The sequence below is a fragment of the Triticum urartu genome, chromosome 7, assembly GCF_003073215.2.
Source record: "Triticum urartu cultivar G1812 chromosome 7, Tu2.1, whole genome shotgun sequence".
Taxonomy (NCBI): domain Eukaryota; kingdom Viridiplantae; phylum Streptophyta; class Magnoliopsida; order Poales; family Poaceae; genus Triticum; species Triticum urartu.
This window is the reverse complement of record NC_053028.1, coordinates 154,736,759-154,763,101: the sequence shown is the minus strand read 5'-3', so window position 1 is coordinate 154,763,101 and position 26,343 is coordinate 154,736,759. Positions and strand designations below refer to the sequence as shown.

Below are 26,343 nucleotides of genomic sequence, written 5' to 3'. Positions count from 1 at the left end.
CGTCGCTCGCCGGGTGTGACCGGACCGCTTTCTCTAGACTAGAGGAGAGGAGTCTAGCTGGCTGACCGAACGGCGCGTGCTATCTGCGTACGCATCTCGGGCCTCCGGCGGATGGTCTGCGCCGACGACCAGCTACTTCTGCCTCTTTCCTGGTTCGACCGATGTGTGCGTGGTCTGGGAACGGCGGCGGGCAACATGGTATGGCACGGCGCGCGACGCGCATTCCCTGTCATGTTCGTCACGCAGACTGCGAGCCCGAGACCCCAAGGACGCGCATTCCCTGGGTCCTCCTAGGCAGGCGGTCGTGAGAAGGACGGGCACGTACTCGGTGTTTGGACTGGACCACCACAGGTTCCCTTGCCGTTTTTCCCCGTTCTTCCGCTCTCGACCGACCGCGCTGCAACGGGACGACGGTCACGCACGCCGCCGCGCGGGATACGGACGCATACGTCCAACGCCACGGCCCGGTGGAAGACAAAGGGCCGACCTGATTAAGTCTGATCCCTCTGCCAACGGCTACTGTTCACCCATGTTACCCCCTGCTCCTGCTCGTGCGATTTGCGGCCGTGCTGGGGGTAGAGTGACGGCAGCCACGTGATGCCAACGGCAACGGGAACGGAATACTGTGATGTACTAGCAGCTGCTGCCTGGTGGTACGTTCGCACCGCGCGGGCAATACAACACCATGGCCGGGGCATCGCGTGGTGTCTTTTGTAGTACCTGATGATGATAGTTTCAAGATTTGAAGAGGATTCAAACTTTCTGCTGGATGAACTTATTAGCCTGCGCCTTACTTTAGTTGGCATATATATACGACCCCTTTTCAAGAAACTGCGACACCTCTAGATGCAGATTTGGAACCCCGAGGGTAGAATAGCGCACAGGAGTGCAGGCATGAACCCGCGGCCTTGTCAGATCAGCACATCAGAGCGGTCCAAAGCAATTTCGAACCAAAATGTGCACACATCACAGCCAACCGAATAAATCTATCTAATCTAAAGAAACATAAAGGAGACAGACAGGAGAAGCGGAGCTGATAATAAGCAAGTTGGTGACATAAACTCAGACCGTTCGGAAAGTCTGCCGAACTAATCCAAGGACAGATAACAAACAACACTTTGAAGCCCATCAACCATGTTTCCAAGGGCAACCATTGCATAACGGACACCCACACCAAATGCAAACGAACTTGAGACCAATTTTAACCAGCATAGTGATCCTGAGCTAACATGGACGTCCTGGTACTCACTCAGAACGCAAGGTTCAGATAAAGCAAGACTGCTAGAACATCCAGATCAGAAGGCCACAAACTCATAGCTGTAGTAGACAGGTGCCCAAGCGATCAGGAGACTGAAGATCGATCATCAATCCAGGATCTCAGTCTGCTCGAAGCTGAAACCTGCAGAAACACAACAGAACACAATAAGCATTGGAGAGTTGGCAGCGCTGGATCTTGCAATGCATCGAATGCCTTCACACTTACACCGGGATGCAAGATGATCTAATTGCTGGAAAGCTAGGAGGATGTGTCACTGCTCTCCCGTTTCGGTATTACCTTCCCACGACCTCGGAAGAGTCTCCATTTAATTGTCCATTGAGATAATCAAAGTGTAGCTATTGAATTGTTTTATACCTGCCCTAGCTTAAACGTTTCGAGAGAAGTTATGTGTCTCCTTGGTCTGTGTGCGTGGTTAGTTGTGGTAATGGACAGAGGGATTAACTCGTAACCGGCTGAGAATTTCGGCTACTGCAGCCTTCTAAGGTGGATCAGACATTTTGAACGTTTCCGCGGCCTACAAAGCTACCAAAGTGCTCATGCTAAGCTGCTAGTGCAAGAATAGATAATCTCCCCTTTAACCAGTGCTCATATCTTGAGTGAAGAGATGCAACAGGCAACAGCACAGAGAGTTGTGTCAGCTAATGGAGATAATTGAGATGGTATCATGATCTACAGTCATTCCTACGACATTGATGGACCAGCTTTTTGTCACATCCACTAGAACAAGATTTCCTACTGGAGATGGACAAGTACTTTTTCGAAATTACTGTTCCCATGGTCAAATGCAAAATCTCAAAAAGATGATGTTGGGTACCATCTGCAGCTATATTGACAACAGCTAACTACCGATGGCCTGCCAAGGACCGCCAATGTGGACTCCAGGTATGACATGGTGCTATTTAGGCATTTGCAGCCAAAAGATGGGAAAATGGCAGTGACAGGATACAGCTATGCACCGCTGCTTGTGCTTAGGTTTACACTTGCATTCCATTAAGCCTGCGTTTTTTTAATTCTTATACATGTGTGAAATGTCTAATTTGAAATATTTCAAAGTAACGTAAGAGTGCAGTTTTTTACCATAGAAAGCCACAATCAAGTCGAGTGATGATAAGTAACTTACTTCGTGATGGTAATTATCGACAAAAATTTTAAACACAAATGCAAATAGCGGAAACACATGAATCATGAAAAGTAATAATAGCTAACTTACTTCCAGAAACATATGCCTTTTGGATAACTTGGATGTCAATTTGATCAGAAAGTACTCCAAAGGTACTCAAGATCTTCACAATCTGGCAAACCACCTCGTCTTCCTTATGACATTTGATTTCTACTTCCTTGAGATGCTTCAATACCAACTGTACTGCTGGGTTATAGCTTTCATACGTTTCTATCATAGAATTCTCTCTCGGAAGCTAACAAAATATTTTACTCAAATCAATAAATGACACATAGTACCTCCAACAAGACAAAGCTACCATACTTGGACAACATATACCTTTTCAAGTCGAAGTTGAATAATAAGTTTCTCCAGAATTGGCGTGCACTGAAGGAAGTTAACTAGTGCACCAAAGTCAGCCGCTACACACCACTCATTGAGTAATAATGTCTTGAGCATACTAAATGTAGGGCACTGTTTCAAATCCTTTCTGAAAGTGAACTGCACCAAGCGCGAGCAGTAAGAACAAACAAAATTGAAATTTTAAAAAGTACTAGATACTATTTTCCAATTATATTGAAATGACTAGGAGCTCTGGTAGGTCTTATTGAGTCTAGATTGATCTTCTGGAGAAGACAGATAACACATCATATTGAATAGGTTTCAGATTTAGAATCCTAAAGAATTAATGTAACCGGCTGATTATTCTCAATCCTACACTTCAAAAAGTCTTGACATTGAAAATTCCAATAGTATAAAAACATATTGTGTGCAAAGTGAGTAAAATTTCAATATTGACCTACAATCGTTTCTTAAAACTATGTATCGATCCCTCTGACGCTTTTTGTTTATCGATTTGGTACTTGCACTTTCAGTTTTATAAATTGGGTCTCTAATATTTGACGTCGAGTCCTTTATGTCAGTAAGACAGTAACACCCTATTCCCAAAATGTGCTCAGAGCCCTGCCACCATGTTGGACTGGCAAAGTACGTATCAACTCAGATGGGCTTGCACCAAAATGGCTTACTTCAGAAGTGCTGACTTTGGGGCCAAAAAAATTGGTTTGCAAGTATAAGTCAATATAACCTGGTAACATGGTGCTAAATGTTGGCATGTCAGAATCTTACACGATCCTCCTGTGGTAAAATCTCAATCAATAGTAACATGCTTGGACTTATGGGTAAGGGCTTCTTACTGGATATAATAACTACGTGTTCCATGTACTTTTGAAATAATCAGTGCTATAATTATACTATGTACTGCAATTACAATACAGATCGGTGCTATAATCACTGTACCAGGAACCACATGTAACAGATCACTCAAGATGTGCACTACAATACATCACACTGATACTTTCGTTTAGTAGCTCAATTACGCCCGGTCTTGCTACATGCATAATCTGTGCAAGCACATGTCAATTGATTACACCACATCCCTATATACTTGATCATCCAGTTCCATATCTAACGGAAAGCTAACACACCGATCTAGTTGAATGGAAAGCATGCAGGCAAGTGATGAATCTGAAGAATAATACACGAATTCATTATCATGAAAAAGTTACTCCCTCCGATCCATATTAATTGTCGCTGGTTTTGTACAACTATACTAAAGCTGTACTAAACCAGCAACAATTAATATGAATCGGAGGGAGTAGTAGGTTTGGTCATGAAAATTTGATTACCCAAATACTTTACATGGTGACAATGCAAACTGTAAGGAGATTTTGAAAATGTGAGTATATGTATAGTTGATGACAAATACACATGTATAGTACATCGAAAGCAATACTAGCCACTAGGAGACTTTGGGATTTAAAGCAGAAGAGCAAGCATACCACATCAGGATCAATAGTCGTCAACTCTAAACTGGTGGTGCCTGACAAGCCTTGTAGAAGCACAGAGTCATTGCTGTCACGATAATTAAAGGAGCCACCATAGGGAAAACATTCATCACAATCCCCGTAAGCTTCATGTGTACAGGTACCAAAACCACCGTGACCAAGCCTGATAAATGTTGTTACCAACAACGGCATTCTCTCAAGCAGAGGAGCAGTCCCAAAAACATCAGCTAGTTGCAAGTATACGAGACATGGGGCAGAAATACATATCCGGGAACCAGTGTTCACATTGAATTCACATTGAGTGATGCTTAGACGTCTCACTGATTGGGATGAGATCTTGGGGCCATAAATTGCTGAAGAGCACAGATTCAGATGCTCCAATGCGGGGCAGCTTGAGAAGTCTAGTGAATGTTTCCACATATTCACACCTGTAAGCTCCACCCTCCTGAGAAACTGTGACATGAGAGTCGAATTGCCACACATCAGATAGACGGGCACATTGCGGATGCAGACTTTGAGCACCTGAGCTTGGCAGAGCGACACGGCATAGCGGATCCACATATTAGCAAACCGGAATATCTCACTGTATTCCTCATTGGCAAGGCCATAGGGATTGGTGTAACTGATCTCACATTCATCCAAGGGCAAGCGGTCGCGGAAGAGTAGAAGGTAGTTCACGAAGCTATTCATCTCCTCGGCATTCCAGTACATCACAACACCCTGGATGATGCGTAGGGCGGGTGTGGACTTCCAGAGGTGGCGCCAGCGCCGAGCGAGCACGCACGTCCGCACTGTCTCGTCCGAGGGCAGAAAGGACAGCACGACCTGGAGGACGGCGTCAGGCAGGGCGCTGATGAGATCCTCGCCGCTCGCATCGGTCGCCTCCTCGCTGGTCCTGCGCCTCTTCGGCATTCCGTCGAACAGGTGGCGGGCCTCAGTTCCACCGGGCAAGAAAACACCTGCGCTCGGGCTTCAGTCAGCAGTCGGCTCTCCCGGGACCGTTCGACCCTAACGCCATGGGAGCAACGGCGGAGGCGCCGGCGGCCGCCCAAGAGGAGGACAATGAGGTGGGGCCTAGGCGATGGCCACCGTGGACGGGGGTAGAGGTGGTGGAACGTGCAGCGGACGGCGGCGCCTACAGGGAATGACGTACAGGTGGAAACTGGGAGAGGCGGTGGCCGTGGCGACTGGATCGGGGTAGGCCAGCGGAGAAGACGAGGGGGCAGGAAGTGCTGCAGCGAGGCGAAGCGGAGGGCACAGAGAGTTCCCCACTAGCGGATTCGCTCCCAGACGGGTCACCGTGATCCACGGTCCCTACTCAAGCTGTTTGGAACGAGCTGTTTGGCTCGTCAAGGCATCTCCAATTGATATTACCAAAAAAAAGGCATCTCCAATTGGAATAAGAGTAGTTCTAACTACAGTTCAAATACCTAGTATAATAAAGTTTTAAAATTAAACAATTCAAATTCAAATTTAATTTATTTGGACACATAATTGTCTACATGAACCGTCCATAAAATCTCCACCGGGTCATTCTGAAGCAATGTATGAATTCCTATATTACGAATCTGATGATGTATTTGGAGAAATTGATCAAACACCGCCGCCTTAGAGCATCTAAGGTCGGGCGCCCCAAACCGCCTCAAACGTGTGGATGAACAACCTGACCACTAACCGGTCACAAAAATTCGACCCAGACGGGCGCCTTAAACGAACCTCAAATGTCCGGATTGACCGGCACCCCTCATATCCAGCCCAAATATGAGGCGGATATGGGGGCGCCCAGGTGATCGCCATGTCGGACCCGGCCCAGCAGACCCCACATATATTTCTCCTCATCCGCTCGTTGAACCAAACCTTAGCCATTTCACTCCACTCCATTCCACTCCCCTCCGCCATCCAAACTCCTGTCCGGTGATCTCCGGCATGGTGTGCAGCAGACCTGACTCCGACCAGTCAGGATCCGTTGACTGGGGTGTCATCCCGTGTGAGTTGGAGAAGGCAGTGGCCGTCCGTATTGCACTCCGCCGCTCCCGAGACGACAGCGCCCAGCCGACGAAAGGACCTATCCGGCGCGACTCTATAGCGTCGGCGCATCGGGCGCTCGGATCCTTCGGGGCTGGATCATCACGGTCCCGAGAGCCTGCAGATCTCCCCTTCCCCATCACCGCTCCAGTGGAGTATGAGTCCCATCAGGACCGGTGTGCTCGCTGTGGGAAGGAGAGGATAAGGGCGGCGGGGGCCTGCCTCGTTGCCAACATGGCGGCCGCAGAGGAGGAAGCCATCCGCGCCCGCATTGTAAAGAAGCGGCTGCGAAGGAACACGCGCGCCCTCACCCGAGAGTAGAATCAGATGGTCCGTGCAATGGTCGGACTGCCCACCCAAGGAGCAGAAGGAGGACAACGATGGGTCGGACAACTCCGGTGAGCAGCAGATCCGGCTCGATTAATACTTCGTCTTCGACCGGAGCTTCCGTGGCAAAGATGCCAAGAAGGGCAAGGGCAGCCGTGGATGATCTTCTCCACCATAGCGAAACACGCCAATTTTTGGTAGTCCGATGACAAGTTAGTGATGTAGTAGCCGAATGATGTATGTAATGCATCAACCTATTTGCATGAGTTTGTATGGATTTGAGGTATGGCAATTTAGGTGTCCAGTTGTAAGAAGGAAAAACCGAGACTTGACCTGTCAATATCCGCAGACATTTGAGGGGGCAGATTTAACAAGTTCGGCTGTAGATACTCTTAACTAATCAGGAGGAAATAGGATGTGAATGTGATACGTCTCCAACGTATCTATAATTTTTGATTGCTCCATGCTATATTATCTACTGTTTTGGACATTATTGGGCTTTATTATCCACTTTTATATTATTTTAGGACTAACCTATTAACCAGAGGCCCAGCCCAGAATTGATGTTGTTTGCCTGTTTTAGGGTTTCAAAGAAAAGGAATATCAAATGGAGTCCAAACGGAATGAAACCTTCAGGAACGTGATTTTCTCAACGAACAAGACCCAGGAGACTTGGACCCTACGTCAAGACACAAAAGAGGAGGCATGAGGTAGGGGGCGCGCCTACCTCCCCCAGGCGCGCCCTCCACCCTCGTGGGCCCCCTGTTGCTCCACCGACGTACTCCTTCCTCCTATATATATCTACGTACCCCCAAACGATCAGATACGGAGCCAAAACCCTAATTCCACCGCCGCAACTTTCTGTATCCACGAGATCCCATCTTGGGGCCTGTTCCGGAGCTCCGCCGGAGGGGGCATCGATCACGGAGGGCTTCTACATCAACACCATAGCCCCTCCGATGAAGTGTGAGTAGTTTACTTCAGACCTACGGGTCCATAGTTAGTAGCTAGATGACTTCTTCTCTCTTTTTGGATCTCAATACAAAGTTCCCCCCTTCTCTTGTGGAGATCTATTCGATATAATCTTATTTTTGCGGTGTGTTTGTTGAGACCGATGAATTATGGGTTTATGATCAAGTCTATCTATGAACAATATTTGAATCTTCTCTGAATTCTTTTATGTATGATTGGTTACCTTTGCAAGTCTCTTCGAATTATCAGTTTGGTTTGCCCTACTAGATTGATCTTTCTTGCAATGGGAGAAGTGCTTAGCTTTGGGTTCAATCTTACGGTGTCCTTTTCCAGTGACAGTAGGGGCAGCAAGGCACGTATTGTATTGTTGCCATCAAGGATAACAAGATGGGGTTTTCATCATATTGCATGAGTTTATCCCTCTACATCATGTCATCTTACTTAAGGCGTTACTCTGTTTTCATTAACTTAATACTCTAGATGCATGCTGGATAGTGGTTGATGAGTGGAGTAATAGTAGTAGATGCAGGCAGGAGTCGGTCTACTTATCTCGGACGTGATGCCTATATACATGATCATACCTAGATATTCTCATAACTATGCTCAATTCTGTCAATTGCTCAACAGTAATTTATTCATCCATTGTAGAATACTTATGCTCTCGAGAGAAGCCACTAGTGAAACCTATGGCCCCCGGGTCTATCTTCATCATATTAATCTACCAATACTTAGTTATTTCCTTTTGCTTTTACTTTACTTTTATTTTACTTTGCATCTTTATCATAAAAATACCAAAAAATTATCTTATCATATCTATCAGATCTCACTCTCGTAAGTGGCCAAGTAGGGATTGACAACCCCTATTTGCGTTGGTTGCGAGGATTTATTTGTTTTGTGCAGGTACGAGGAACTCGCGCGTAGCCTCCTACTGGATTGATACCTTGGTTCTCAAAAACTGAGGGAAATACTTACGCTACTTTGCTGCATCATCCCTTCCTCTTCGGAGAAAACCAACACAGTGCTCAAGAGGTAGCAAGAAGGATTTCTAGCACCGTTGCCGGGGAGGTCTACGCAAAAGTCAATATACCAAGTACCCATCACATACCCTTATCTCCCGCATTATATTATTTGCCATTTGCCTCTCGTTTTCCTCCCCCCACTTCACCCTTACTGTTTTATTCGCCCTCTCTCTCTGTCCTCCTTCTCTTTCCCTATTTGCCTCTTCTTTTGTTTGCCTTCTTCCCATATGTCTCCTTGTTTGTGTTTCCATGTGCCTTCTATTTGCTTGCTAAAAATCTATTGATATGGATCCACTTGAAGTGTTCTACTTAGATTATCTTCGATCCTTATGTGCTCGTGCTGAAACCCCAACTAGCCTAGTTGATGGGAAATCTTTAGATGAGCATGCTCATTTTGTGCGTCACCATTTGTCTAAAAAAGGGAGACTCTTATGGAATCAAATAAACAGATTGCTGTGTTATGCTTGGAATCTTTGTGAAATTTGTGATTTTACTTGTTGCTCTAAGAACCCTAAAAAACACCTCCCCTACCTATGTGAGTTTAATGATATTGAAATCTTATCTTCTTATGCAAAGGGTGTTTATAGTTACTACGATATCGAACGAATTGAAGAATTTGTTGCTTTTAAGGGTGCTTATGAAGTTGCTTCTTTGATTGAAAAGTATGATATTACTCTCTACGAATCTGAAAATTTTGACATACTTAAATATTGCTATGAAAAATATGCTCATAATGTCTATGCCAAAGAATTTATTAAAAGAATGACCGTTGCTTCGGAAGAAAATAATGATATGCATGAATGTATAGATAATTATGATTCCGATGATTTGATTGAAATATCCCTTGATGAACATGATGCTTGCTATTCCTGAGGCCATGATGCCAATATTTATGAAGATGAATTTGCTATAGTTCCTTATGTTAAACATGAGATCGTTGCTATTGCACCCATACTTAATAGTTCCTTCGACGAAAAGCATGATTGCAATGATGTTATTATAAATTTTCTTAATGTCAATTGTGTTAATGATATGCAAAACCCTAAGCTTGGGGATGCTAGTTTTGCTATGACTACTATTTGTTGCAATGATCATGATTGGGGTGATTCTTCTTTTGATCTTGAAAAATTATTTAAGCCCCATGATGAATATGAGATTGATAATAGTGTTTGCAATATTATTGAAAGTGGGTTTGGAAGAGTGTTAACTTTATATCCCACATATTTGGAGAATGCTCAATCTTACGAAGTTTTTGATAAAAGTGGGTTTGGAGAGGTCATGACTTTAGTTAATGTTAATCCCACTATTTTGAAAGAGTGTCAACTTTGCATGCATGCGGATCGTGTTGAAAATATTTTATGTGATAGCTATTTTGTTGAATTTGCTTATGATCCTACATGTAATTATTATGAGAGGGGAAAATATGGTGGTAGAAATTTTCATGTTACTAAATTACCTCTCGTTATGTTGAGATTGCTATTGTTTCTTTCCGCTTCCTTGCATATGCTAGTTTTTGCTTACCTTGATAATTTGTTTGCCTATAAGATGCCTATGCATAGGAAGTATGTTAGACTTAAATGTGTTTGTTACGTGTTTTATGATGCCCTCTTTGTGCTTCAATTCTTGTCTTTCATGTGAGCATCATTAAAATTATCAATGCCTAGCTAGGGGCATTAAACGATAGCGCTTGTTGGGAAGCAATCCAATTTTATTTTTATTCCTTGCTTTTTGATCCTGTTTAGTAATAGATAATTTATCTAGCCTCTGTTTAGGTTGTGTTTTTTGTGTTTAATTAGTGTTTGTGCCAAGTAGAACCGTTGGAAAAACTTTGGGAAAGTCTTGTTGAACTTGCTGTAAAAAACAGAAACTTTAGCGCTCACGAGAACTGCTGTCATTTTTATTTGGAAAGTGCTATTTAGTTAATTATTTTTGCATATGATTAATAGATAAATTCCTCACGTCCAGCAATTTATTTTAGAATTTTTGGGGTTCCAGATATTGTGCCAGCTACAGATTACTACAGATTGTTCTGTTTTTGACAGATTGTGTTTTTCGTGTGTTGTTTGCTTATTTTGATGAATCTGTGGCTAGTAAAAATAGTTTATAAACGATAGAGAAGTTGGAATACAGTAGATTTAACACCAATATAAATAAAAGAATGAGTTCATTACAGTACCTTAAAGTGGTCTTTTGTTTTCTTTCGTTAAAGGAGCTCACGAGATTCTCTACTTTGAGTTTTGTGTTGTGAAGTTTTCAAGTTTTGGATAAAGATTTAATGGATTATGGAACAAGGAGTGGCAAGAGCCTAAGCTTGGGGATGCCCATGACACCCTCAAGATAATCTAAGGACACCTAAAAGCCAAAGCTTGGGGATGCCCCGGAAGGCATCCCCTCTTTCGTCTACTTCTATCGGTAACTTTACTTGGAGCTATATTTTTATTCGCCACATGATATGTGTTTTGCTTGAAGCGTCTTGTATGATTTAAGTCTTTACTTTTTAGTTTACTACAATCATCCTTGTTGTACACACCTTTTGAGAGAGCCATACATGATTTGGAATTTGTTAGAATACTCTATGTGCTTCACTTATATGTTTTGAGATATATAGTTTTGCTCTAGTACTTCACTTATATCTTTTAGAGCACGGTGATGGATTTGTTTTATAGAAACTATTGATCTCTCATAATTCACTTAGATTATTTTGAGAGTCTTAAATAGTATGGTAATTTGCTTAAAATCCTAATATGCTAGGTATTTAAGATTAGTAAAATTTTCTTATGAGTGTTTTGAATACTAAGAGAAGTTTGATACTTGATGATTGTTTTGAGATATGGAGGCAATAATATCATAGTCGTGCAAGTTGAGTAGTTGTGAAATTGAGAAATGCTTGTGTTGAAGTTTGCAAGTCCCGTAGCATGCACGTATTATCGGGGATATACACCGCGGTATCACCCGGCCGGAAGTATGACCCGGTCGGGCTTGGCGTTTTCATTGGTAACCCGCCGGAGTGGCGACTCACGAACCTGGCGACTCACGGATGGCCCTAACGGCGGGTCAGATAGAAGATTAGGCCCAAGGCCTAGAAGGCCTGCTCACATTTATGATGGCAGGTTTAAGAGGAAAGGCATAAGGAATATTCTCCTACAAAGGAAGCAAGACTAGGACTCCACTTGTAATAGGTTAATCCTAATCCTACTAGGACTAGTCATGTAACCCGCCCTTCAACATATATAAGGAGGGGCAGGGCTCCCCAAGAAGGAACAATCAAAAAGAAACCATCTCTAGGGCTAGACACAACTAGAGGAGAGTCGGCTTATGCGCCGACTCTCTCGTGAGCATAATGAGATCTAGCCACAAACAACATGTAGGGCTATTCCGGATGATGTTTCCCGAGGCCCGAAGCTGTCTAAATCCTTGTCTTGTGTTGCGTCTCTCGATTCCGCTCAACCCCTCTCAAGCTACTACAAAGATGCGTTGCCTCACGACTAAGTCCTCACGTTAGGACATCTGACGTGATAATTCCACGACAGTTGGCTCCCATCGTGGGGTCTGCGCACAGTGGTGTCGAGTTCTTGGAGGAATCTCTCTCAGGGGTCGACAGTGGCGGAGACAGGCCTGGGGCAGCTAGGGCTATAGCCCCAGGCCTAGAAACAACTTTCTTTGTAATTTCTTCATGCAAAGCATAGAAAATCATAGAAGTTTATCACTCAACATAGCACAGCCTCAGGCGTAATCTGCATCTAGCTCCGCCACTGGGGGTCGAGAAGCTCGCGATTAATTAGATGAAGAGTAGCTGACATGGAACAATCGTGCAGGATAAACCGTATGAAATGAAATTGAAGTTCAAGTAAGATTAGGGTCGCGTGATGCGCGCCGCCGCAACCAGAGGATCCATCGGATCCCGGTCGATTTCTGTTCAGCCGTAATTAGAAACCAGGGCGAAGCTGACTGCCTGCAAAAGTTCTGGGATGATCAGGCATTGCAGGAAGGGATTTGACAGGTCGCTGCTACTACTCATCACATGAAGAAAACAAGAAGCGATCTGCTACTTTGTTGAACCAAGCAATACTACTATTACATCCCACGTAAAGCTACGGCCAGGACGGTTGTCTGTGAGGATTGAGGATTGGACTAAAAAAGAAAAAAAGAGAAGGGGAACTAATTTATTTGTCCAAAGATTCCTTATATCAAGTGCTAGTACATCAGGAAAGGAAAGGGCTCTAGACCCTAGGAAAGAAAAAATTGCCATGAGCAACCGAGAGTTAATAGTACTACTATTTCATACATGGATTAGGCAGGCAGGCTCTCGGATACGCAGCTATTTGGAGCTTGTATAATTTACTGTTTGCTCATGGATTCCATCTGCTATCCAACCAAGATATACTACTAGCTGCCGAAAATATGCTACACGCAGGAACGTGAACCTGGCTGAAGCTGTCTGATCGAAACGTCAGAAAAGAAAGAAAGAAGGGAACGGCCTCGACACGGCTTCAGGATTCGGTCACGACCCGGACTATGCTTCGTTGCCGAGTCGCCCGCAGCATGCAAGTCGCTGTCGAGATTACCAAGCCGCCGAGACAGTTAACTTCTACTGCGATGCACTGTTTTGCTGATTTCAAACCCCGAGTCATCCTCACAGGAAGAAGATAAGATCGCCTGCAGTTTTGGAAGTGGATGAAGCCAGGGAATCAGTCTCCGCCTCCGCCTCATCCGCCGGGGTCGCGTAATCGGGCCGGCCGCGCCTTGCCATCACCTCTGCCGTTTCAAGCAGCGGGAGAGCCGCCGTCGCCTCTGTTTCAAGTCGCCTCCGTTGACCTGCTGTTAATCTGAGTCGCCATCGAATTACCAAAGCATCAAAGGATCAAATTGCCTGGTTGTTATCAAAAAAAAAAAATTGCCTGGTCCGCCTCTGCCGCGTCCCGGCTCTGTCCGGTTTGCCACATCGTTTCCTCTGTCGCCGAGAGCTATCCTCTGACCACCTCCAACCTGCCGGCCGATGTTGAGCCGCCGTTTTCCCGATCTTGTCTCTGCCGCGAGCCGCCGGCGCGCCTTCTCCTAATCCGCCCAACCTGACTGCGCCGCTGCCGTCCCTCGCGACGGCTCCTGCTGCTCCCGTGTCGCGGCGCCACCTGGGTGCCTCCGCCCCTGCCGCGAGGCCGCCTGTATGAGTCGCCCCGTCGCCGTGGCTTTATCGGCGCCGCTTCGTCTCGCCCTGAGTTTGAGCCGCCATCATCGCGGCATTACCTGCACTTCCACCTACGCCGGTCTCCGCTTCGGTCTCCGCCACTTTCTTCTGCTCTGAGTCGGCCGCAGGATAGCACGTAGCTGAGCCGTCCTCCGCTTGCTGGTTCAACGCCCGAGCGCCTGCTCGCACACGCGGCCTTGGCCGTGGCCGGCTCCAGCCGCAGCCACGAGCCCTGGCGCCCTCCGCTCTACTCCGGCCGGCTTGTCCACCATCACTGAGCTGCTGCTGCCATCGCCTCCGTCCCGCATGGCCACTGACCCGTCGGCCGCTGAGTCGCCGAGCGCCTCAAATTGCCTTGCTGACCCGCCGGCTGGAACAAGTCACCGAACACCTCTGCCGAGCACCTGCGCTCGCATCTGAAGATGAGTTTGCTTCAATATTATTTAGAAGTGCAAGATGAGTTTTACTAGCTACACTCAATCCAGGATCGTTCTAAGGGATTGGAAAAGGAACAAAATAGTGTGACTGCCTGAAATTTCCGCCAGAGCCCAGAGGCGCTGCCGTCGTACGCATCGTCATGTTCTATGAAACAATGGGACCCTGGTTATTGCAGTCGTAAGGGCGGATGGAGTAGTACTACCTCTCTCTCTCAATTTACAAGGCGTGTGAGTGTCTTTAAATCGTCAATTTGACCAACCTAAGACAAGTCATATATTATAAAAAATATATCAATATAAACTTCAGATGTTCTATTTTCAAACCGTATAATTTTTGTGTTATATAGTTTATATGAAGGTGATAAAATTGGCAACCTAGGTATACGCATAGACTTGTAAACTGAAACGGAGGTAGTAGTACAAAACAAAGCTTACCACTCTTTTAAAAAAAATTGATATACACATACTGCGAGGGAGATCCAGGACGCTATAACTATGGCTGTCCTTGATGCGCGAGATTTCTCTTCTGTGCAAAGTAAAAGCAAAACCGGAGGGAGTACCAGTAAGTGCATAATGCAATTATGTATATAATGCGGAGAAAGCTCTCCTAGCCTGCAAGTAAAAACGAACAGGTGATATCCGTCAGGTTTATTTCAGCACATATTAATTTTTGTGTGAACAATTATTTTACCTTATGATACTTTTTGATGCAGGACAATTGTTCATTACTAATGAGGTATTATATTACGGGTACGGAGCACGTGATATCAATGTTCTGCACTGGCGTTTCTTCCGTGTCATACCATCCGGTGAAAGCACATGCGCAAGTCATTGTCCCTGTGGCCCGGTTTACATCAACTCATTGGGACTGTGCCCGAGATTGACTCACCGTCCGCACGGTTTACCGCGCCTGCGATTGACTCGCCCATCCGCGCCGGCTTACAACGCCGTGACCGGCTCATCTTTCTGCTCCTATGGTCGATTCACCCGTGATGGATTTCAGTGATCATCAACTCCGCGGTGAATAGTTTCCGGCCTAACATATCAAGTGAAATCCATCCAGCATATATTTTATATTGTTTTCTTTAAAAGAGCAATTATTCTGGCTTGTAAGTTCTCCAATGCAGGACAAGGTTATTATATCATTGCGCAGTTGAAGGACTCATACCGATTTATATCATGGTCAAATATGGAGAGTCTCAAGCCAATTCCTCGAGTAGTCTTAAGACTCGGGGGCTACAAGGACATGACTCGGGAACTCCAGGTCATTGGAGGGAATGATAACCCGGTTCCGGAGGACACTGCCATATTAATGAAAATTTAAAGGCCGGCAGAAAATTGAAGGGTTCAAAATAAAGATTTCGGTTTAAAATCCGGTTCAAAAGACATCTCTCTCCTACAAGCTTTGAAGCTCTCAAATCCGGTTCAAACATCCGGCTCAAGGTAAATTTGTCTCTTACAAAGCTTTTAAGCTCTCAAATCCGGTTTAAACATCCGGCCAAGGACAATCTATCTCCCACAAAGTTTTAAAGCTTTCAAATCCGGTTTAAAGTTCTGGTAAAAAGAATTAATCTCTCGCAAGATTCGAGTTCTCAAAAAAATTAAAGGTTGCCAAAGAAAACTTGCTGCCATGGTGCGCGGTTCAAACATGGGTATCCTACCTTACGGCTTATCTTATTATGGTCACTTGGGGGCTTCCTGCTCATCGAGCATAGCTGTCGGTACCCTCTTGATCGACGCGATGCCAAAATTTATATGGTCATTTGGGGGCTTCCTGTTCAAACATAGGTCGTATTCGAACCAAAGAGAACATAGCTGTTGGTACCCTCTTGATCGGCACACTGCCAAACTCACTAGGGGGCTTCTTGATCGTATTCGAATCATAGCTTAATCACTTTTGGGTCCGACTTGGATCATATTCGAATCAAGGTCGTTAAAAACCTCTCAAGGTCATTTGGGGGCTTCCTGTTTAAACATAGGTCGTATTCGAACCAAAGAGAACATAGCTGTCGGTACCCTCTTGATCGGCACACTGCCAAAGCCACTGGGAGCTACATGATCATATTCGAATCCTAGCTTAACCCCTTTGGAACGGTTTACTGATCGTATTCGAATCGGAAACCTCGATTTTTATTTGGTTTAAGTTTTTGCAAACAATCTTTGGTTTTGTCTTGAGATTTTTTGGTTTAGATCTAAGTATAAGTGTGGTTCCGTTTAAACCCGGCTTGGCTTTGGACGATAAGTCGCCAGCATGTGACAATCATCATATATTTGGAAGTGTTGGCTTCTAAGGATTGGGTTATCACCCGTACTGCACAGGTCATGTAAACCGGTAGTACAAATTCAATATCACAGTGGTTATATGTGGGATATTATGACCCGCCCTGCGGTAAACCACCAAGGGATCTTGTGATTTACTTTTGTGCAGGATAAGACTACATTTGGGTGGTTACCCGCCCTGGCTTTTAACGTTAAGTCACCAGGGCATATGTTGTTTAAACTCTGTGCAGGATTTACAGAGCTATGACTTACATAAATGATTAAGTTCCAGCCCATCATCAAAGATTGAAATTGGTGTCTCAAAAGGGTTATCAATTCTTGATTTTCTCAAAGGCTATAAGCCGTCGGGTTATAAAAATTCCGATTTACAATGGAGGCGTATTAAATCGTCATCGGCCAACAGCCGCCGGGTATTTAAACTACAGGTTTACTTATCAACAGATGAGGTATTGAAAGTCGCTTTGGCGCAATGGCTATTATTTTATCAATGGATATGATTTATTTTACAATGGAAGGAATAGTCCCGAGTCGCTGCAGTCTTACAACCTGGCACTTGGGGGCTACATTATTTAAATTGAGATTACATCGAAATATGCAAGTCCCATGTCACTGCCAGCATGCACCATGGCACTTGGGGGCTAATGTAAAGTCATTTTTTGATCAACTTATTGAAGACCCGACTCATCCCATTGTAATGAGCCGGCCCTTGAGGGCTACCAATTGCTCCTGTCAACAATTCAAGGTATACAAATTTTATTCCATTATATTGAAGGGTCCACTACTCAGTTGGTAAAGCACAAAGCTCTTAACCGTGTGGACGTGGGTTCAAGCCCCATGGTCGAGATTACATCATATGATGTTATTATCAATGAATCATATACAAAGTCCCATCTCAGTAATATCTTACTGATCCGGCCCTTGGGGGCTACACGTTGCTGCTTGATACGTCTCCAACGTATCTATAATTTTTGATTGCTCCATGCTATATTATCTACTGTTTTGGACAACGCTTTATTATCCACTTTTTATATTATTTTTGGGACTAATCTATTAACCGGAGGCCCAACCCAGATTTGCTTTTTTGCCTATTTCAGTGTTTCAAAGAAAAGGAATATCAAACGGAGTCGAAACGGAACGAAATCAACTGGAGAAGTTATTTTTGGAAGGAAAGCTACCGGATGGACTTTGACCCCACGTCAGGAGCAAAGGGAGGTGCCCACGAGGGTGGGGGCGCGCCCCCCTGCCTCGTGGGGCCTCCGAAGCTCCACCGACGTACTTCCTGCACCCATATATACTCACGTACCCTAAAACTTACAGAACGCACAATAGATCGGGAGTTCCGCCGCCAGAAGCCTCTGTAGCCACCGAAAGCCAATTTAGACCCGTTCCGGCACCCTGCCGGAGGGGGAATCCTTCTCCAGTGGCCATCTTCATCATCATGGTGCTCTCCATGACGAGGAGGGAGTAGTCCACCCTCGGGGCTGAGGGTATGTACCAGTAGCTATGTGTTTGATCCCCCCTCTCTCTCTCTCGTGTTCTTGATTTGGCACGATCTTGATGTATCGCGAGCTTTGCTATTATAGTTGGATCTTATGTTTCTTCTCCCCCTCTACTCTCTTGTAATGGATTGAGTTTCCCCTTTGAAGCTATCTTATCGGATTGAGTCTTTAAAGATTTGAGAACACTTGATGTATGTCTTGCCGTGCGTATCTATGGTGACAATGGGATATCACGTGATTCACTTGATGTATATTTTGGTGATCAACTTGCGGGTTCCGCCCATGAACCCATGCATAGGGGTTGGCACACGTTTTCGTCGTGATTCTCCGGTAGAAACTTTGGGGTACTCTTTGAGGTTCTATGTGTTGGTTGAATAGATAAATCTGAGATTGTGTGATGCATATCGTATAATCATACCCATGGATACTTGAGGTGACATTGGAGTATATAGGTGACATTAGGGTTTTGGTTGATTTGTGTCTTAAGGTGTTATTCTAGTACGAACTCTAGGGCTATTTGTGACACTCATAGGAATAGCCCAACGGATTAATTGGAAAGAATAACTTTGAGGTGGTTTCGTACCCTACCATAATCTCTTCGTTTGTTCTCCGCTATTAGTGACTTTGGAGTTACTCTTTGTTGCATGTTGAGGGATAGTTATACGATCCAATTATGTTATTATTGTTGAGAGGACTTGCACTAGTGAAAGTATGAACCCTAGGCCTTGTTTCCTATCATTGCAATACCGTTTATGCTCACTTTTATCACTTGCTACCTTGCTGTTTTTATAATTTCAGATTACAAAAACCTTTATCTACTATCCATATACCACTTGTATCACCATCTCTTCGCCGAACTAGTGGACCTATACAATTTACCATTATATTGGGTGTGTTGGGAACACAAGAGACTCTTTGTTATTTGGTTGTAGGGTTGCTTGAGAGAGACCATCTTCATCCTACGCCTCCTACGGATTGATAAACCTTAGGTCATCCACTTGAGGGAAATTTGCTACTGTCCTACAAACCTCTGCACCTGGAGGCCCAACAACGTCTATAAGAAGAAGGTTGTGTAGTAGACATCAAACTCTTTTCTGGCGTCGTTGCCGGGGAGGTGAGTGCTTGAAGGTATATCTTTAGATCTTGCAATCGAGTCTTTTAGTTTCTTGTTTTATCACTAGTTTAGTTTTAAAAGAAAACTATAAAAAATGGAATTGAGTTTGTCTCATACGCTTCACCTTTTTAATATCTTTCGTGAGTATGATGGAAAGGATAATTGTGCTCAAGTGCTAGAAGAAGAAATCTATAAAATATTTGGCACTAGATCTCTAAATGATGAGCATGATTGCAATGTTGTTAGTATGAATTCCTTGAATATCCATGATGCTAATGATATGCAAAGCCACAAGCTTGGGGAAGCTATGTTTGATGAAGATGATATTTTTAGTCCCCCAAGTTTTGATGAGCAAATTTATTATGATGAAAGCATGCCTCCTATATATGATGATTATTGTGATGACTTGTATGCTATAAAGAATAATGATATCCATGAAACTTGTCATCATGATTTTAGTTTCAATTGGATTATGCCTCACATGATAATTATTTTATTGAGTTTGCTCCCACTATTATTCATGAGAAGAATTTTGCTTATGTGGAGAGTAGTAAAATTTCTATGCTTGTAGATCATGAAAAGAATGCTTTAGGTGCTGGTTATATTGTTGAATTCATTCATGATGCTACTGAAAATTATTATGAGGGAGGAACATATACTTGTAGGAATTGCAATAATATCAAGTTTCCTCTTTATGTGCTTAAAATCTTGAAGTGTTGCTTGCTTTACCCTCCTATGCAAGTGGATTCTTGTTCCCATAAGTTGTTTGCACACAAAATCCCTATGCATAGGAAGTATGTTAGACTTAAATGTGCTAGTCATATTCTTCATGATGCTCTCTTTATGTTTCAATTCTTATCTTTTATGTGAGCATCATTGAAATCATCATGCCTAGCCAGGGGCGTTAAACGATAGCGCTTGTTGGGAGGCAACCCAACTTTATTTTTGTTTCTTGCTTTTTGTTCCTGTTTAGTAATAAATAATTCAAATTCATCTAGCCTCTGTTTAGATGTGGTTTTATACTTTTAATTAGTGTTTGTGCCAAGTAAAACCTTTGGGAAGACTTGAGGGAAGTCTTTACGATCATGCTGTAAAAAACAGAAACTTTAGCGCTCACGAGAATTGCTGCTATTTTTATTTGGAGAGTGCTATTTAGTTAATTCTTTTTTCAGATGATTAATAGATAAATTCCTCAGGTACAGCAATTTATTTGAGAATTTTATGAGTTCTATAAGTACACGTTTGATCCAGATTACTACAGACTGTTCTGTTTTTGACAGATTTTGTTTTTCATATGTTGTTTACTTATTTTGATGAATCTATGGCTAGTAAAAGAGTTTATAAACCATAGAGAAGTTGGAATACAGTAGGTTTAACGCCAATATAAATAAAGAATGAGTTCATTATAGTACCTTAAAGTGGTGATTTATTTTCTTATACTAACAAAGCTTACGAGTTTTCTGTTAAGTTTTGTGTTGTGAAGTTTTCAAGTTTTGGGTAAGGATTCTATGGACTATGGAATAAGGAGTGGCAAGAGCCTAAGCTTGGGGATGCCCAAGGCACCCCAATGTAATATCCAAGGATAGCCAAAAGCCTAAGCTTGGGGATGCCCCGGAAGGCATCCCCTCTTTCGTCTACTTCCATCGGTAACTTTACTTGGAGCTATATTTTTATTCACCACATGATATGTGTTCTGCTTGGAGCGTCAATTTATTTTGTTAGGATTTGCTTGCCGTTATTTAGAACAATTTTTTTGCATCTTTTATTTCAATAAAAGTGGCATTGATAGTCTTTACTATGCCTATGTTACAAGTCCACACGTTGCTGTTTGAAAACAGAAAGTTTACCGCTGTTGCAATAATTCCCTACAAAATTCAGAATGTGATAAAATGTTGAAACCTTTTGCATATTAAGCTCTGATAAATTTACTACAGTGTGAATTTTCTTTCATAATTTTTGGAGCTAGGGAAGTATGGATGTTGCTGCATTCTTTACAGACTCTCCTGTTTAGGCAGATTGCTGTTATGTTTGCATTGTTTGCATATGTTTGCTTCTTTAATGATTATATTTGAGGATAGGACTATTAAATATGCAGATGAATTTAGTATGCAATATTGAATAATAATTTTAGTGATTGGCTACAGTAGAGTATGATAAGGTTTTTGCAATGGTTTATACTAACTTATCTCACGAGTCCTTGTTGAGTTTTGTGTGGATGAAGCTTTTGAGATTTAGGGAGACCGTGATATGAGAGGAATTAAGGAGACACAAAAGCTAAAGCTTGGGGATGCCCAAGGCATCCCAAGATAATATTTCAAGAAGTCAAGCATCTAAGCTTGGGGATGCCCCGGTTGGCATCCCACCTTTCTTCTTCAACAACTATCGGTTAGTTTCGGTTGATCCTAAGTTTTTGCTTCTTCACATGATGTTTGCCATTCTTAGAATGCCATTTTATTTTGCTTTTCTTGCTGGTTGAATAAAATACCAAGATTTGAAATTATTAAATGTTAGAGAGTCTTCACATAGTTGCATAATTATTCAACTACTCATTGATCTTCTCTTATATCTTTCAAAGTAGTTTGTCATTTGCTCTAGTGCTTCACTTATATCTTTTAGAGCATGGTGGTAGTTTTATTTTGAAGAAATAGATGAACTCTCATGCTTCACTTAGATTATTTTGATAGTCTTAAATAGCATGGTAATTTGCTTAAAATCCTAATATGCTAGGTATTCAAGATTAGTAAAATTTTCTTATGAATGTTTTGAATACTAAGAGAAGTTTGATGCTTGATGATTGTTTTGAGATATAGAGGTAATAATATCAAAGTCGTGCTAGTTGAGTAGTTGTGAAATTGAGAAATGCTTGTGTTGAAGTTTGCAAATCCCGTAGCATGCACGTATGGTAAACGTTATGTAACAAATTTGAAACATGAGGTGTTATTTGATTGTCTTCCTTATGAGTGGCGGTCGGGGACGAACGATGGTCTTTTCCTACCAATCTATCCCCCTAGGAGCATGCGCGTAGTACCGAGGTTTTTGATGACTTGTAGATTTTTGCAATAAGTATGTGAGTTCTTTATGACTAATGTTGAGTCCATGAATTATACGCACTCTCACCCTTCCATCCTTGCTAGCCTCTTCGGTACCGTGTATTGCTCTTTCTCACCTTGAGAGTTGGTGCAAACTTCGCCGGTGCATCCAAACCCCGTGATATGATACGCTCTGTCACACATAAACCTCCTTATATCTTCCTCAAAACAGCCACCATACCTACCTATTATGGCATTTCCATAGCCATTCCGAGATATATTGCCATGCAACTTTCCCCCGTTCTGTTTATTATGACACACATCATCATTGTCATATTGCTTTGCATGATCATGTAGTTGACATTGTATTTGTGGCAAAGCCACCGTTCATAATTTTTCATACATGTCGCTCTTGATTCATCACAATCCCGGTACACCGCCGGAGGCATTCATATAGAGTCATACTTTGTTCTAGTATCGAGTTGTAATCATAGAGTTATAAATAAATAAAAATGTGATGATCATCATTCATAGAATATTGTCCCAAAAAAAGAAAAAAAAAAGAGAAAGGCCAAATAAAAAAGGAAGGCCAAAAAAGAGAAAGGCCAAAAAAAGAAAGGCCAAATAAAAAAAATAAAAAAATAAAAGAGACAATTCTACTATTCTTTTTCCACACTTGTGCTTCAAAATGGCACCGTGATCTTTATGATAAAGAGTCTCTTGTTTTGTCACTTTCATATGCTAGTGGGAATTTTTTATTATAGAACTTAGCTTGTATATTCCAACAATGGGCCTCCTCAAGTGCCCTAGGTCTTCGTGAGCAAGCAAGTTGGATGCACACCCACTTAGTTTTTTTGTTGAGCTTTCATACATTTATAGCTCTAGTGCATCCGTTGCATGGCAATCCCTACTCCTTGCATTAACATCAATCGGTGGGCATCTCCATAGCCCATTGATTAGCCTCGTTGATGTGAGACTTTCTCCTTTTTTGTCTTTTCCACATAACCCCCTCATTATTCTATTCCACCCATAGTGCTATATCCATGGCTCGCACTCATGTATTGCGTGAAAGTTTATAGGTTTGAGATTACTAAAGTATGAAACAATTGCTTGGCTTGTCATCGGGGTTGTGCATGATGAGAGCATTCTTGTGTGACGAAAATGGAGCATGACTAAACTATATGATTTTGTAGGGATGAACTTTCTTTGGCCATGTTATTTTGAGAAGACATAATTGCTTGGTTAGTATGCTTGAAGTATTATCATTTTTATGTCAATATGAACTTTTATCTTGAATCTTTCAGATCTGAATATTCATACCACAATTAAGAAGAATTACATTGAAATTATGCCAAGTAGCACTCCGCATCAAAAATTCTGTTTTTATAATTTACCTACTCGAGGATGAGCAGGAATTAAGCTTGGGGATGCTGATACGTCTCAAACGTATCTATAATTTTTGATTGCTCCATGCTATATTATCTACTGTTTTGGACAATATTGGGCTTTATTATCCACTTTTATATTATTTTTGGGACTAACCTATTAACCGGAGGTCCAGCCCAGATTTGTTGTTCTTTTACCTATTTCAGTGTTTCGAAGAAAAGGAATATCAAACGGAGTCGAAACGGAACAAAATCAACTGGAGAAGTTATTTTTGGAAGGAAAGCTACCGGATGGACTTGGACCCCACGTCAGGAGCAAAGGGAGGTGCCCATGAGGGTGGGGGGCGCCCCCCTAGGGCGCGCCCCCCTGCCTCGTGGGGCCTCCGAAGCTCCACCGACGTACTTTCTGCACCCATATATACTCACGTACCCCAAAACTTCCAGAACACACAATAGATCGGGAGTTCCGCCAGAAGCCTCCGTAGCCACCGAAAGCCAATCTAGACCCGTTCCGGCACCCTGCTGGAGGGGGAATCCTTCTCCGATGGCCATCTTCATCATACCGGCGCTCTCCATGACGAGGAGGGAGTAGTCCACCCTCGGGGCTGAGGATATGTACCAGTAGCTATGTGTTTGATCTCTCTCTCTCTCTCTCTCATGTTCTTGATTTGGCACGATCTTGATGTATCGCGAGCTTTGCTATTATAGTTGGATATTATGTTTCTTCTCCCCCTCTACTCTCTTGTAATGAATTGAGTTTCCCCTTTGAAGTTATCTTATCGGATTGAATCTTTAAAGATTTGAGAACACTTGATGTATATCTTGTCGTGCGTATCTGTGGTGACAATGGGATATCACGTGATTCACTTGATGTATGTTTTGGTGATCAACTTGCGGGTTCTGCCCATGAACCTATGCATAGGGGTTGGCACACGTTTTCGTCGTGATTCTCCGGTAGAAACTTTGGGGGCACTCTTTGAGATTCTATGTGTTGGTTGAATAGATGAATCTGAGATTGTGTGATGCATATCATATAATCATACCCACGGATACTTGAGGTGACATTGGAGTATCTAGGTGACATTAGGGTTTTGGTTGATTTGTGTCTTAAGGTGTTATTCTAGTACGAACTCTAAAGATGTTTGTGATACTTATAGGAATAGCCCAACAGATTGATTGAAAAGAATAACTTTGAGGTGGTTTCGTACCCTATCATAATCTCTTCGTTTGTTCTCCACTATTAGTGACTTTGGAGTGACTCTTTGTTGCATGTTGAGGGATAGTTATATGATCCAATTATGTTGTTATTGTTGAGAGGACTTGCACTAGTGAAAGTATGAACCCTAGGCCTTGTCTCCTATCATTGCAATGCCGTTTATGCTCACTTTTATCACTTGCTACCTTACTGTTTTTATAATTTCAGATTACAAAAACCTTTATCTACTATCCATATACCACTTGTATCACCATCTCTTCGCCGAACTAGTGCACCTATACAATTTACCATTGTATTGGGTGTGTTGGGGACACAAGAGACTCTTTGTTATTTGGTTGTAGGGTTGCTTGAGAGAGACCATCTTCATCCTACGCGCTCCTACGGATTGATAAACCTTAGGTCATCCACTTGAGAGAAATTTGCTACTGTTCTACAAACCTCTGCACTTGGAGGCCCAACAACGTCTACAAGAAGAAGGTTGTGTAGTAGACATCACTGCTCAAGTTTACATGATCATATTTACAAAGTCCCTGCTCATTATTGCATAAAGACCCGACCCTTGGGGGCTACACTGGTTGAAATTTTTAGGAGCATAAGGCAATTACAAGTCCCAGGTTGCTTAAAGCATGACAACCCGACACTTGAGGGCTACAGGTGATATGCATATAAGGGAGGAATAACTTCAAATTCTCAATTTTGAGCAAATCAGATATTATATTATTATCAGAGAAATCTGCAAAGTTTATGACCTGACGTCATCATAAGATTAACCCAGCATCAGCAACAATTACATGACCCGACATCATTTGTTTATAACCTGACAATTTTGGCAATCATAAATCGGCAAGATCTACATCTTTAAGCCGGCTGAATATCAGTTGAATATTTCAAGACCATTATTTTTGTCAAGTCGGAGCATTGAAGGCCGACTCAAATGAATTATTTTTTATAATATTTTTCTACAAGAGCCAATGTCAGCAAATTGGTTATGAAGCTGGCCTATTAACCCAGATTTTTTAGAAGAAGTGCCTGGTTTTTTTTTGCATTGGCAAGGTTTGGACATATGTGTTAAAAGAGATTTGCTATAAGATCTTGAGTATGCATCCAGGAGGAAATGACAAGGACTTAAACATGATCAGGTGCCGGTTCAGGAAAATATTTAACCCAGAGCACAATATATCAAGTTTGTTCTTGTGTTTATTTTACAGGATCAGTTTAACATGGATAAATCCAAATTAAACTGGGGGCTAATTTCAGGGATATACATCGCGGTATCACCCAGCCGGAAGTATGACCCGGTCGGGCTTGGCGTTTTTATTGGTAACCCGCCGGAGTGGCGACTCACGAACCTGGCGACTCACGGATGGCCCTAACGGCGGGTCAGATAGAAGACTAGGCCCAAGGCCCAGAAGGCCGGCTCACGTTTATGATGGGTTGGTTTAAGAGGAAAGGCATAAGGAATATTCTCCTACAAAGGAAGCAAGACTAGGACTCCACTTGTAATAGGTTAATCCTAATCCTACTAGGACTAGTCAGGTAACCCGCCCCTTCAACATATATAAGGAGGGGC

At 42.9% G+C, this 26,343-nt stretch overlaps 1 protein-coding gene across 1 annotated transcript; it reads right to left on the bottom strand.

Moving 5' to 3' along the window:
- Positions 1-1,037: 1,037 nt before the first annotated feature.
- Positions 1,038-5,626, bottom strand: LOC125523336 (F-box/FBD/LRR-repeat protein At5g22660-like). Its single transcript, XM_048688383.1, has 4 exons — positions 4,280-5,626; positions 2,778-2,939; positions 2,490-2,694; positions 1,038-1,399 (listed from the first exon to the last, which is right to left on the bottom strand). Exons 1-4 carry the CDS (start codon positions 5,195-5,197, stop codon positions 1,365-1,367), a joined length of 1,320 nt encoding a protein of 439 aa, XP_048544340.1. The 5' UTR covers positions 5,198-5,626; the 3' UTR covers positions 1,038-1,364.
- Between the last annotated feature and the right edge of the window lie 20,717 nt (positions 5,627-26,343).